General features: G+C 37.2%; 2 protein-coding genes across 2 annotated transcripts; both read left to right on the top strand.

Annotated features, from left to right (window-relative positions):
* Nucleotides 1-717: 717 nt before the first annotated feature.
* On the top strand, nt 718-10,279 carry LOC145328770 (myosin heavy chain, muscle-like). The gene is made up of 9 exons (XM_080172619.1): nt 718-3,370; nt 3,611-3,712; nt 4,316-4,436; nt 4,686-6,538; nt 7,068-7,156; nt 7,675-7,855; nt 8,531-8,636; nt 9,010-9,757; nt 10,108-10,279. Exons 1-8 carry the CDS (start codon nt 782-784, stop codon nt 9,750-9,752), a joined length of 5,784 nt encoding a protein of 1,927 aa, XP_080028745.1. The 5' UTR covers nt 718-781; the 3' UTR covers nt 9,753-9,757; nt 10,108-10,279.
* Nucleotides 10,280-11,063: 784 nt separating this feature from the next.
* LOC145327826 (uncharacterized) lies at nt 11,064-13,405 on the top strand. The gene is made up of 3 exons (XM_080171372.1): nt 11,064-11,188; nt 11,464-11,515; nt 13,102-13,405. Exons 1-3 carry the CDS (start codon nt 11,066-11,068, stop codon nt 13,311-13,313), a joined length of 387 nt encoding a protein of 128 aa, XP_080027498.1. The 5' UTR covers nt 11,064-11,065; the 3' UTR covers nt 13,314-13,405.
* The last annotated feature ends 1,341 nt before the right edge of the window (nt 13,406-14,746 follow it).

Genomic DNA, 14,746 nt, shown 5'->3' with positions numbered 1-14,746 from the left:
AAGATTTCATATTTTTTTTTATAAAAGACAAAATTTGAACATTTAGAAACACTAATAATTTTTTCTTTAAGAGAAGCTATATATTTCTTATGATCTTATTCCTTAATCAACAATCTATTATAACTTAAATCTTATAGACTAATGAAAAAAAAAAAAAAAATTGTGATGTATTCTGGAACTAACCCTTTAGAGGCCTTATATTTATGATTTTTATAGGATATTTTATAGTTTTTTTATTTCATTTTTTTAAAGGGATGATCTAACTTTGAATTATAATTATAATTTTACTACTTTAAATCTTATGATATAGAAGATTGTTAAAGGTTTTAATTGTATTTTTTTACCTTAATATAATTTTTTCTTATTTTTTAGAAAGAGAAAGCTGTTACTGATGCTTCTAAATTTGCTCTGTTTATATTACACACCACACACATACACACATACGCACGACAAACAAGAAAATGATTACTTGCTGTCAGACGCTACTCCCTTCAGAGAAAAATTATCCCTATCTGTCCTCGCCCAAACTCCACCCATCCTGCTATTGTCCTTGCCTTTCCCTTTTCTAGTATTTTAACATTTTGCAACTACCACACCCCATTTAGGATGGGTCAACTTTTCTCTCCCTTTTTTTCTATAGATCCTTTGCAATCTACCACACCCCTAATGATGAAGGGGTCAAGCAACAGGTATAAAAGATGGGCGCACCCAAGAGGTCAGGTCAGAAGCTATCTGTTTCTCAAGACAGTATCATCTACCCTGCACTGTAAATTACTCAACTATGCCTGGTCATATTAAGAAGACCTCTGGACCCGACCCAGATCCATCCCCCTGGTTGATTGTCTCCGATGAGATCAAGGAGAAGAACAAAAAGAAGCCCTATGATGTCAAGAAGTCTGTTTGGGTTCCCAACAAGGCTGATGGTGGATATCTGGAGGGTCTCATTGATTCCAAGGAGGGAAACAAGGTGAAGGTTAATGTTGATGGAGAGGTCAAAGTCTACAAGGAGGAACAAGTTAGCCAGGTCAACCCACCCAAGTTTGACTGCTCCAATGACATGGCTGACCTTACCTATTTGGGAGATGCCTGTGTCCTTTGGAACTCCACTATTAGGTATGTTAATCAACTTATCTATACCTACTCTGGTCTTTTCTGCATTGCCATTAATCCCTACAAGAGATTTCCCATCTACACTCTAAGAACTATGGAGCTGTACATTGGCAAGAGGAGAAATGAATGCCCTCCCCATATTTTTGCCATTGCTGAAGGTGCCTACCAGGGTATGATGAACACTGGTAACAACCAGTCTATCCTTATTACTGGTGAGTCTGGTGCTGGTAAGACTGAAAACACCAAGAAGGTTATCTCTTATTTTGCCACCATCTGCTCTTCTGGCAAGAGGAAGGAAGGAGAGGCCTCCCTTGAGGATAAGATTGTCCAGACCAATCCTGTCCTTGAAGCCTGGGGTAATGCCAAGACTGTGAGAAATGACAACTCCTCCAGATTTGGTAAGTTTATCCGTATCCATTTCAATGCCTCTGGTAAGCTGTCTGGTGCTGACATGGTTGTCTATCTGCTGGAGAAGTCTCGTCTCACCTACCAGCAGCCTCTTGAAAGATGCTACCATGCTTTCTACAACATGATGTCTGATGCTGTCCCTGACCTTAAGGCCAAGTGCTTGTTGTCTGATGAAATCCTGGACTACTGGTATGTCTCTCAGGGTAAGCTTACTGTTCCTTCCATTGATGACAAGGAAGACATGCAGTTTGCTGATGAAGCCTTTGATGTCCTTGGCTTTACCGAGGATGAAAAGTATGGTGTGTACAAGAACACTGCTTGCATGATGCACATGGGTAACATGACCAAGGACTTTGTGCCAGTTGGTAAGGAAGAGCAGGCTGAGATCAAGAATGAAAATAATGCAATTAAGGTTGCTGAACTCATGGGTATTGACTGTGAGTGGATGATCTGCTATTTCTGTAAGCCCAAGTTGAAGGTTGGTACTGAGTGGGTCCAGAAAGGTTCTACTTGCTCAGCTGCTGCTAACTCTGTTGCTGGTATTGCTCGTGCTATCTATGAGCGTACCTTCAGAATTGTTGTTGAAAAGTGTAATGAGTCTTTGATTGACAAAACCATGAAAAAGGTGCACTATATTGGTGTGCTTGATATTGCTGGTTTTGAGATTTTTGACTACAATGGTTTTGAACAGATCTGTATTAACTATGTCAATGAGAAGCTTCAGCAGTTCTTCAATCAGCACATGTTCACCCTTGAGCAGGAAGAATATGTCAGAGAAGGTCTTGACTGGGCCAATGTTGACTTTGGTATGGACTTACAGCCTTGTATCAACATGTTTGAGAAACCTATGGCCTTCCTTGCCATCTTTGAGGAAGAGTCTCTTTTCCCCAAAGCCACTGATCAGACCTTCAAGCAGAAGCTGGATGATAACATGCTTGGCAAGTTTCCTAACTTTGCAAAGCCTAACCCAAGACCTGATCCTGATGCTCACTTTGCTATTATTCATTATGCTGCCACTGTATCTTACAACTTGACTGGCTGGCTAGAGAAAAACAAGGATCCTCTCAATGATACTATTGTTGAGATGATCAAGAATGGTGGCAACTCTTTGATGATCCAATGTTTTGCTGATCATCCTGGACAGCCTCTTGAAAATCCCAAGGATGATGGTGGCAGAAAGAAGAAGGGTGGTGGCAAAACTGTGTCTTCCTACTTCAAGGGACAGCTGGATGATCTGATGACCACTCTGTACAAGACTGAGCCTCACTTTATCCGTTGTGTTGTACCCAATACTCACAAGATTCCTGGTGGTGTTGAGCCTGGTCTTGTCATGCATCAGTACCAGTGCAATGGTGTGCTTGCTGGTATTGCCATCTGTAGGAAGGGCTTCCCCAACAAGATGTTGTATCCTGAATTCAAGGCTAGATACAACATCCTTGCTGCCAAAGCTGTGGCTAAGGCCAAGAGTGATAAATCTGCTGCTGGTGCTGTTATGGATGTTGTCAAGCTTGACAAAGAGAAGTTCCGTCTTGGTCACACTAAGGTGTTCTTCAGGGCTGGTATTCTCGGTTTCATGGAGGAGGTGAGAGAGGACAGAATTGGTGAGGTCCTAGCCTGGCTGCAGGCTGGTGCCAGAGGAAAGAGCTCCAGAATGCAGTTCAAGAAGCTGCAGGACCAGAAGTTGGCTCTGTACTGCTGCCAGAGAACAATCAGAAACTACTACATTGGTAAGACCTGGTTGTGGTGGCAGATCTGGTTGGCTATCAAGCCCAACCTCAAGTGCACCCAGTTCAGCAAGTACAAGGCTGAGTATGAGCAGAAGATTGAGGTTGCTGAGGCTAACATTGACAAGGTAAGATATCTAGTTTAGAAAAAAAAATTTTGATAGTCATTAATCTATTGTTACTAAATTTCATAAATTATTATTGAAATATTTCTGATGAAAACAATTACCATCATGATTGTTGAAATCAGTTCATTTAAATCCAATTTTATTTATACATTACAACGGATTCATCCATTAAAAAAAACTATCTGTTTCTCTGTCATTAAATAATTTAATTATTAATTCTATCATTTCAATTTACTTTAGGCTATTGCTGAGTGTGATGCCGTAGTTGCTGTTCATGACAGACTTCTGAATGAGAAGAATGAACTTACCCTTGCCCTCAACTCTGGAGGTTCTGCTGTTCAGGTACACTAGCCTTTTATATAAAGTATTGTAAATTTTTTTGTCTGAAGTTTAAGAACTACTGAATCTTTTAATTAGGTTCTCTACTCTCTGGGTAGGCTTTACATAGGTCCTGTGATGGTTTTAGGCTATTTTATTTTCAGATTTAAGTATTGGGATGGTTTTAAGCTATTTTTTTAGTTTCTTGCTGCCCCTTGATGACGAGGACATAGCCACTAATAATCAATAGTCAAAATGATAATAATAAAAGGGTTTTAAGCCTGGGGCTAACAAAAATGGTTTTAATTTTATAATTTTGTTTTAATATTCGTGGAAAATTGTCTATATGATGATACATATGATTTTTCATTATGGCTTAAAACCGGTCCCAATCCAACGGAAATATCCATCGGTTTCTAAGCCCTACTGGAAAATAGTTTAGAATATTTCATTAATTCTATTAAATCAGATCTAAATAAATATACAATGCGGTACATAGTTTTTTTTCAGTATGGATGAGAACCAGTTCTATTCCAGCTGATATTAATCAGTTTTAAAGCCATACTGGAAAAACAATTTTTTTAGAACATCCTGGAACAACAAGTTTATCAATAATAAATTTTTTAGGATCTAATTGACAAAACTAACCGCATGGAGGAAGCTAAGAATGATGTACAGAGACAAGTGGATGCTACCAACAAGAGAATTGCTGCTGAAGAGGACAATATTGCTCAAATTGAACAATCTGGTAACTTTATATTCAGATTTTAGCTCTTTTAGAGTAAAATATTGCTTTAAAAAATGAAATAATAATGTTCAATTCATCTTATTTTTTAGCTTTAACTTTTGAAGTTTTAGATACTTGCACAAATTGAGGAATTTCTTATTTTTTTAATTTAACCTATATCAAACTACTTCTCTAATGTGTATTTCTCTACATTTTAAAAATTTTGTTTAAAACAGTTACAAATTTACTATAATTCATCTTTTTTTCCAGGTGCCAAGGTTGTTTCTGATGCCAATAGACTAAGAGACACCATCAGAGATCTGGAGAACACCATTGAGAGAACTGAGGAGGACAAGGCCAGCAAGGACAACCAGATCAGGACTCTTAAGGATGAGATCTGCCACCAGGAGGAGCTTATCCAGAAGCTGCAGAAGGAGAAGAGATCTGGCGGCGACACCAAGCAGAAGACCGAGGAGGATATCCAAGCCACTGAGGACAAGTGCAACCACTTGAACAAGGTTAAGGGTAAGCTTGAGCAATCCCTTGATGAATGTGAGGATGCTCTGGAGAGAGAGAAGAAGGTGAAGGGAGATGTTGAGAAGATGAAGCGCAAGGTTGAGGGTGACCTTAAGCTGACTCAGGAGGCTGTCTCTGATCTGGAGAGAACCATTGCTGAGTTGAAGGGATCCCTTCAGAGGAAGGAGAAGGAGGCTTCTTCCCTGACTGCCAAGATTGAGGACGAGGGAACTCTAGGCAACAAGTATGGTAAGCAGGTCAAGGAGCTGCAGTCAAGAATTGATGAATTGGATGAAGAGATCCATCTTGAGCGCAGTGCCCGTGCTAAGGCTGAGAAATCCCGTTCCATCTTGTCTAGAGATCTTGAGGATATTGGAAATCGTCTTGCTGAGGCTGGTAGCCATACATCTACCCAAATTGAGCTCAACAAGCGCCGTGAGGCTGAGCTTAACAAGCTGAAGGCTGACCTGGAGGAGTCCAACATTGCCCATGAGGGTACCCTTGCTGCTCTCCGCCAGAAGCACAACAACAGCATGTCTGATCTTGGTGAACAGATTGATTCAATCAACAAGAACAAAGCCAAGTCTGAGAAGGACAAGGCTGGCATGGAGAGAGATCTTCAGGAATGCAGAGCTGCTCTTGAAGAGACCATGAGGGATAGATCCAACATTGAGAAGAACTGCAAAATGACCCAAGCTTCTATTGCTGAGGCTAATGCCAAGCTTGATGAGATTGCACGTGCCCTGAACGAGGCTGACTCCACCAAGAAGAAGCTGACTGTTGAGAGCCAGGATCTGAGCAGACAGATTGAGGAAACTGAAAATGCTTTGTCCAACCTGAACAAGAACAAGGTTTCCCTGATGACCAGGCTTGAGGACACCAAGAGACTTGCTGAGGGTGAGGCTAGAGACCGTGCTGCCCTTCTCACCAAGTACAAGCATCTCTGCTCCACTGCTGAGAACCTCAAGATGAAGATTGATGAGGAGGCTGAGAAGAAGAATGACTACCTTAGAGGAGTATCCAAGGCCCAGGCTGAAATTCAACTGTGGAAGTCCAAGTATGAAACTGAAGGTCTTGGCAGAATTGATGAGCTTGAGAGTGCTAGAAACAAGCTGATCTCCAGAGTTGGTGAATCTGAGGAGCATATTGAGTCTCTGCAGACCAAGATTGCTGCTGCTGAGAAGTCCAAGCACCGTCTAGAGTGTGAGCTTGAGGAGATGGCCATGGAGTATGAACGAACTCATGCTGCTGCTGTTATCACTGAGAAGAGAACTGCTAACTTTGAGAAGGTTCTTGGTGAATGGAAGACCAAGGCTGATGATATGCATGCCGAATTAGAGGCAAGCCAGTCTGAGGCCCGCAACTTGAATGCTGAAGGCTTTAGGCTCAAAGCTGCTCTGGAAGAGAGCACTGAACAGCTGGATGTTGTCAGACGTGAGAACAAGAATCTTGCTGATGAGATCAAGGATCTGCTTGACCAGCTTGGAGATGGAGGCCGCTCCATCCATGATCTGGACAAGCAGCGCAGACGCCTGGAGGTTGAGAAGGAGGAGCTGCAAGCTGCTCTTGAGGAGGCTGAGGGTGCTCTTGAGACCGAAGAAAACAAAGTAAGTTTTTATTACATTTAAATATTTAAAAACAATTATTTCTTTGAAGAAACAAGGACAAATATTTTAATATGTATCAAAGGAAAAGAGCAATCTAAATTTCTTTTAATTTGGAAAGCAAATTGTCAACCTTAAGACAAAGTAGAATGATGTGTGTCTGTCAGTCTGTATGCTCATCCATACCTTAAGAATTTGCTAACCAATAAACTGATTATATTTATTAGGTTTTGCTTTCTATGAAATATACTTTTTTAGTCCTGTAATAGTTAAGAGCTTTTCACCAACCAAGAAAGTTTGCTGACTATAAAATTAATGAAAGAAAATCCTCAGGCGTAATAAAGGCATACAGATAGACCGAATAATATAAATGATATGTAGAGATTCTTATACAAAGTAGTTGGTTGTGTTTGTATGCCCAAAAGATCTTTTAAACGAATGGAATATTTTTTATTGGTGCAAAAAAAAGAAAACTCACCTTTCCAAAAGGGAGGGGCTATGACACAACAATTAATTAAAATTATTTATCCAGGTCTTGCGTGCCCAGCTGGAACTTGGCCAGGTGAGACAGGAGATTGACCGCAGGATGGCTGAGAAGGAGGAGGAGTTCAACAACACCAGGTAAAAATCAGGAATCTACAGGGATAAGACAATGGCCGATAATTTGATGTACATTCCTATTGATAATACACAAAATTACCTCCTCTGTTGACTACAATAAGTGGTTGAAACTTTTGAACAATCAACTTAATTAACCAACCAATTAAAATTCACTAAAGTTCCTAATGTTGTTAAGACAACGAATAAGAAAACATTTCTACAAAAAATGACGATTTCCCTTAAAGTACCTTGTCGAGCACACAATCCCACCGAATCTAAAAGGGGTTGGTTGTGGGGGGAGGGGGGTTGACGTAGTTCTTCATGTGCTAGTTTGGTATTTTAGGTTAGGTTATTTTGGGTACAGGGTAGCCCCGCACGGTATGAGTAAGTATTGACTCTGCAGTTTTAAAATACTCCCGCAGGGTTTAGGTTTAGAGAAAAAAAATACCCCACCCTTTCATTGTTTTCAATTTAATTTTTTAAACAAAGAGGGGGCTTTGAGGGAAAGCATCAAAATATTAAACTAAATTATCTATTAGGAAGAACCATGCCCGCGCCATGGACAGCATGCAGGCCTCCCTCGAGGCGGAGCAGAGGTCCAAGGCCGAGGCCCTCAGGATCAAGAAGAAGTTGGAGGGAGAGATCAACGAGCTGGAGATTGCTCTGGACCACGCCAACAAGGCCAACAGCGAGGCACAGAAGTCCATTAAGAGATACCAGGTAGAAAAAGACATATTTATAGATTGAATCCAATCACATAAACTAGAAAGGTTTATTTTGTCTGTAGCTTAAGATTTAACCTCTAAGTTTTATTTTATAAAGCTACACCTAGGTCCAAGGACGGTTTTTACGCTATTTGATTTTCAGATTTAAGTCTTGGAATGGTTCTAGGCTATTTTTTTTTTTTGCTTTCCCTATCCTTGTACTAGAGGTCCAAGATGCTCGGGGCCAGCTACTAGCAATAAATAATTTAATAATTTAATCACGAAACCTTTAAATCAATTTCATAAATTTAACCTCTCCCTCGTTTGAATGATATTTAGGAAGGGAGGGGACAATGCACACTAAACGGGTACCCAAATTGGTACAAACACAATCTCTTATTGGTTGGCTTTAAAACCTGGAGTGCTTTTATTAAACCCTTATTGGTTGTTTCAAACCAACAGTGTCCAAACATTTCAAGTAAAAATTTTGATCTTTTTGAAAGGGGTAATAATGTTGATCATCATTGGGGATCTACATCTATTTATGATCCTTTTTCTTTGATAAAAACTAATAATTCTAAGGAAAAAAAGATCAGACACAATTTATAAAGAAATTAAAACTAACTTATTATTAGTGTTTTGCTCCAGCTCTCTAGTGCAGAATCAATACCTGACCAAATGTTATATTTAGACTCAAGTTCGTGAGCAGGAGTGTGCCTACGAGGAGGCTAGCCGTGCCCGCCAGGAAATGACCGAAAGAGCCAGCCTCGCTGACCGCAGAGCTCAGGCCCTTGCTGGTACGTATTTTAGGAGCAACACTAAAGGAATGTAGAGGGGTGTGGGAGGGGAATAAACGAAATCTTAAATGTAGATAAGAATCAAAGTGTAATTTTTTCTACAGGCTACTATCTTTTTGATTGTGATAAAAAGGTAAAAACCATTACTGAAACCTATGTGCAGATTCTCTTATAATGAGAACTTTAATATATTTGTTTTAATAAAATTGCTTTAGTATTACAGTTTTAAAAATTGTCCTTGATTTAGCTTGCCCTTTTCTTATTGATTTAACATTTCTTTTTTACTTTGTTCACATTAGGCAATTTTTTTTTATCACCTTTTCACTGTAAACAAATACATTATACCAGAAAAATAACTGCATCTTTATTTCAGGTGAGATGGAGGAGGCCAGAGCTCTTCTGGACTCTGCTGAGCGCGGCAAGAGACAGACAGAGGCTGAACTGGGCGAGGCTCGTTCCGCTGTCAACGACATGAGCGCCATCAACAGCAGAGCTGCCGGTGAGAAACGCACCATGGAGGGCAACGTACACACCATGCAGGCAGAGATTGACGATGTGCTGGCCCAGGCTAAGAACAGCGAGGAGAAGGCCAAGAAGGCCATGGTTGATGCCGCTCGTCTGGCTGATGAGCTGCGCGCCGAACAAGACCATGTCATGTCTGAGAGCAACGCCAAGCGCGGACTCGAGACCCAGCTGGGCGAGATTGAGCAGCGTCTGGCCGAGGCCAACGAGATGGCTGTCCGCGGCGGCCGCATGGCCATGGCCAAGCTGGAGAACCGCATCCGCGAGCTGGAATGCGAGCTTGGCTCCGTTCAGGCCAGGTCAGGCGAGAACATGAAGTCCTACCAGAAGGCTGAGCGCAAGGTCAAGGAGATCGCCTTCACCAACGAGGAGGACAAGAAGAACAACGAGCGCATGACTGATCTGGCCCAGAAGTTGCAGCAGAAGATCAAGACATACAAGAAGCAGATTGAGGAGGCGGAGGAGATCGCCGCCCTGAACCTGGCCAAGTACCGCAAGGCCCAGCAGGAGCTTGAAGAGGCAGAGGAGAGGTCTCGCCTGGCTGAGGGTCAACTCTCAACTACCAGAACAGCCAGAGCCGGCTCTTTCTTCTAATCAAGGTAACTATAATGTTTATATAAATACAAGAAATATTTCTTGAAGAGTAAATGATAAAATGCAAGTTTAAAATAAATTTCATTATTATTAAATTTTAAGACTTTCCCCCCTTAAAAATTCAAGGTTTTCACACAGAACTTTTTATTAAATTATCTAGTATAGTCATATCCCATATATACATAAATATTTTAGATTACCCCCTTAAAACATTTGAAATCCCTTATTTTACCTCTCTCAAAGAAAGCTAGAACGTCCTTGCCCTTGTTCCAAGAAAAAAAAACAAAATTATTAGATATTCATGTGTATTTAAAGAGAAAAAATTTTAGATATTAAGTAAATTCATTTTATTTAGAATTTTGATGCTTGGTACCTATGATGACGACCTATGGAAACTGAAACAGGAATTCTGACAACTGCCAAATGAAAAATTAAAAAAATGTAATTTTGTTATAATCATGGATTCTTGCACCAACTTGTTGTTACTATGTGTTTATTATGTTGAAATATATATTGATGCATTGAAATTTATTTTTTTTCTGTCCCGGCACCCAGGGAGGAAGGGTACATCAAGATGTTAATTACACTAGTTTTAAAGTTTTATAATAACATTTTTTTATTCGTTGGCCTAGCAACTTTGAGGTTCATTAAGTTGAGTGTTGAAACGCTTCAACTACTAGAATTAACCTACTCATGTTATTGCTGACAAAACTTACCTGTAGGCCCTGTCGGACAATATACTTTGACCAATGGATATTTTTTTTATAGTTCATCCTGGCTATAATCACAAAAATTAAAAGCCCAACTTTATATAAAAAGAATTATCTTAAACATTTTGACTTAACATAAAATCTAATCTGTAATAATTCAATAGCTAATACCTACTACAATTTTTTTATTAATAATTTTCAAAAATCAATTAAAATTTTATTTTCACCAAAAATTGTTTGTCAGAATCCTGGTCCCTTGTCTCAGACTATAAGAAAAATTGACAATTAATTGATTTACTCCCCATAAAACATGAAATGATCACTTGTATTGTGTCAAATAAAACTTATAATTGTCAATTTCATTTGATGATTTTAACTTTTTTAATCAGTTGCAAAATTGTTCGGAGCTTATACTATCTATTCAGTATTTTTATGCATTAATATCTATTAATATGAATATGTGATATTTATCAATTTATATAGTCATAAAATTGGTTTTAATCGTATAATTTTTCATTTTAATATCCGCGGAAAGCTGGATATGATACGATGCGAGAAATAACTATTATGCCTTTATGTTTTTTTTTCTAATTTTAAGATAAAATGAAAATGTTATTTGTGACTATTTTCATGCTTCTGAACTTGTATCTTGACCCAACAAGTTCAGCTAATATACAGAGCAGGGACGAGTGTTGTTCAAAGATGATACAACCTTGTGCAGATCAGGGATAAATGGATAGATTAATAGATAGATAGATAAATATAAATATTCTGGATATCATAACAGTGGAAAATTGTGTGTTTTTGTAGGGAGGATACGACAACACTTCAAATAGAAATCGCCTCTAGAAAAAAAATGACCCCCACAATTTTTTTTACTTTTTCTTTTCAAAATTACAATTAAAAGTCAGGGAGTCGACTCCCCCACCTCACTGGCCACTAGAGGCGTATCTGCTAGTATGATTGATAAAAAATACAGTATTAATCCATTTTGTTATCAGTGTAAAACAATGCATTGCTCTCATGTTTGTAATGGGAAACTATCATGTGGAGGTAAGGTTTATAATCAGGGCTCCAGTTTTTAATTGTCTAGGATGGTTGATAGAGGCCTTTATACTCTTTTCAGAACATTCATTCTAGTTCAGAAAAAGCAGTTAGGCTTTTCATAGAATTTTCCTAAATCCTATTTTTAAATTGTTGTAAAGAAGTTGTATCAACTTTTTCACTTTTTATTTAAGATAGCTAGCCGGCTCTTTTAGTAAGTAGTAGATGTAAAATTTTTCATAGAATTCAGATATGCAATCGTTTTTTTTGTAGACCTCTTATTTTTTAAGTAATTTAAGTTTAAAAAAAAATAATTAAGTTGGTTTTAAGGTACTAAAACGCAACAAAATAAAAGAAGAAAATGGCCAGTATGAACAAAAATAGTAAGATCTTTAATTTGACACCTTACTTTTAAAATTCTGTTAAGTAATTATTGAAAAAATCTATTTTGTTAACCTCGGATTAATCAAAACTTTGAAATTAAAAATATCCTCTCACAGGCATAAAAAGTATGTGTTCATATATACTTTTAGAATGAGAAAAATAATACGAATCCAGTCTAAGCAAAATTGAAAAACTTTTATAAAACTAAAATAAAAAATATAAGTTTATTTTAAGAATCATAATTTTCGGCTTTAAAGGGTTAGCTTGAATGAAACCTGAACAAAACCTAAACAAAAGACAATGCAATGTAGCAGATATTTTTTAAACACAAGAAACAATAATGTATTTTTAACTGCATTGTTTTGAAGTTTATAAACAGACTGATGCATATTTGTTCATAATTTTTCATTCTTTACATGTTCTGTAATATCACTATATTTATTGTAGTATCTATTGTATATATTGTGTGAACGTTCTCCTTTTTTTTTGGCAATTCTATTGGTTAACTTTATAGGTTAAGCTTCGCGATTCGTCAATTTTCGCAATTTGTGATTGACTAGTATAGTAGTTACAATTATTAAAATAAACTTTTTATTTTTTTATTTTTTATTACAATTTTTTAAAACTTTTTCAATTTCGCTTAGAATGGATTCATAATATTTTTCTGATTCTAAAGGTATATATGAACCCATATTTTTTATGTCTGTTTGATAAAATATTTAGGTTTAAAGTTTTTATTAAACCGAGATTAAAAAAATTGATTTTTTCAATAATTACTCACCAGAATTTTAAAAGTAAGGTGTCAAATTAAAGATCTTACTATTTTTGTTCATACTGGCCATTTTCTTCTTTTATTTTGTTGCGTTTTAGTACCTTAAAACCGACTTAATTATTATTTTTTTTTAACTTAAATTACTTAAAAAATAAGAGGTCTACAAAAAAACCGATTGCATATCTGAATTCTATGAAAAATTTTACATCTACTACTTACTAAAAGAGCCGGCTAGCTATCTTAAATAAAAAGTGAAAAAGTTGATACACCTTCTTTCAGAAAAACAAAAATATTTCGAGATAAATGTTACACATTAGTTAAGTCTCCCTTTAAAGGCTTTGACGTTGCTCTTTTGTTATAGGTTATAAGATAATTAGGCATTAAAAGAGGCATTTTTTCTTCTTTTGTCAATTCCCTACTAATTTAAATATTTTTTCAGATTGTGCCCTTAAATGTTCTGATATAGCACCCACAACATGCTTGAAAAATGGTAAAAGCCCTATCTCAAATGGATTATTGCCAATACTACCTGCCAGTCCTATGATTACCCAACCACATATTAATCCAATTCCTCCAACTACACCGGCTCCTAAAAAAGAAAATTGTTTGAACAAGTTCCTAAACATGATTTTGGGCAGCCTTCTTTCATAAATTATGGCGAAAAAAGCTGGAAATGAAAAAATTATACAAATTTACATCTAGATTATGATATATTTCATTCAATAAATTTGTTAATTTATAAATATTTTGATAGTTAGACACTTTTACCTATATCGGTGTCGCATTTCGGTAGACTGCGCCCCTACAGGGCTCTTGAGGCATCTAAAATAGGGAAAAGGTTGGATCTACTGCAGTTCACGGTAAAATATTGCTGGTAACGAATATTGCCAAAAATCTATGAATTTTAAAGGCTGCTAGCTGCCAAACGGCTGAACGTACAGATCATACCCGCACACCATTTTAAGCAATATAAGAAGGCCTACAAATAATCTGGAATAGCCAATATCCAATAATGCACAGGGAAAGCTTCACCGAAGAAAAAACGCGTAAAATATACCTTTTTCACGCATTTCTCTGCACTGCGAGATAATTATGCATTATTGGTTTATGGCTATTCCAGATTATTTGTAGGCCTTCCTAGGCCGCTTAAAACAGTGTGCGGGCATGATCTGTACGTTCAGCCGTTTGGCAGCTAGCAGCCTTTAAAATTCATAGATTTTTTGCAATATTCGTTACCAGCAATATTTTACCGTGAACTGCAGTAGATCCAAAAGGTTTAACCACCTAATATTTTTGAGCCGAACAAACAACCCACAGAGGAATGATAAAACTTTGGCCTAAATGTAGAGAAGCTATGCTCATTAAACAAGGACAAATGTTAAAAAGCAAGAAAAAAAGAACACAAGAAAATGATATAATAATCAAAACTTTTGAACATATGTCCATATTAAAGTAGAAAATGCAGAGGGAATGGTAAGGACAAAAGACCGTACATGAATAAACCGGTTTTTGCTTGTCATATGCCATTTCACACACATTTATGTAATTACTTAGCACAAGCTCGCTAGGGTATTAATCAAAATTGTACCCTTTCTTTTCAAATGTTTATATGTTAAATAGAGGGTACAAAAAATCGGGTCAAAGAAGAACAGATGACAAGACACAAACAATTATATAGTAGCTATGATCTTCTAAAAAACACATCTGTAACAAAAGACACAAGTATGTGTGTGTTTGTGTGTGTGTGAGTGTATTTCTATGTGTATGTCTCGGATGTTTAATTACTAACGGATGATAAATGTTATTCTTTCCAACCAGTTAAAACTATTGTTATAAATTTAGCAAAATTAATCAATATTTTAGAATTAAACAATTATTTTTTAAAGGTGTTATTTGATTTAATTCAGTTTCAATTTTACCAGCGGATACACCATCCCCTATAGTCCTCTAGGGGAATTTAAAGGAAGAGGGTTAAATCGACCTTACACTTTCAATTTTAGTTTTAAAGATATTTTTTTTCTAGGGATTGTTTCTCTTGGGAGGGTGAATGAACCGTGCCCGAAATAATATTAAAACTTTCCTTG

The sequence above is a fragment of the Acartia tonsa genome, chromosome 9, assembly GCF_053477335.1.
Source record: "Acartia tonsa isolate MP-2025a chromosome 9, ASM5347733v1, whole genome shotgun sequence".
In the NCBI taxonomy this organism is placed as follows: Eukaryota; Metazoa; Arthropoda; class Copepoda; order Calanoida; family Acartiidae; genus Acartia; species Acartia tonsa.
The sequence above is the reverse complement of the archived record's forward strand: the minus strand, read 5'-3'. Positions and strand labels throughout refer to the sequence as shown.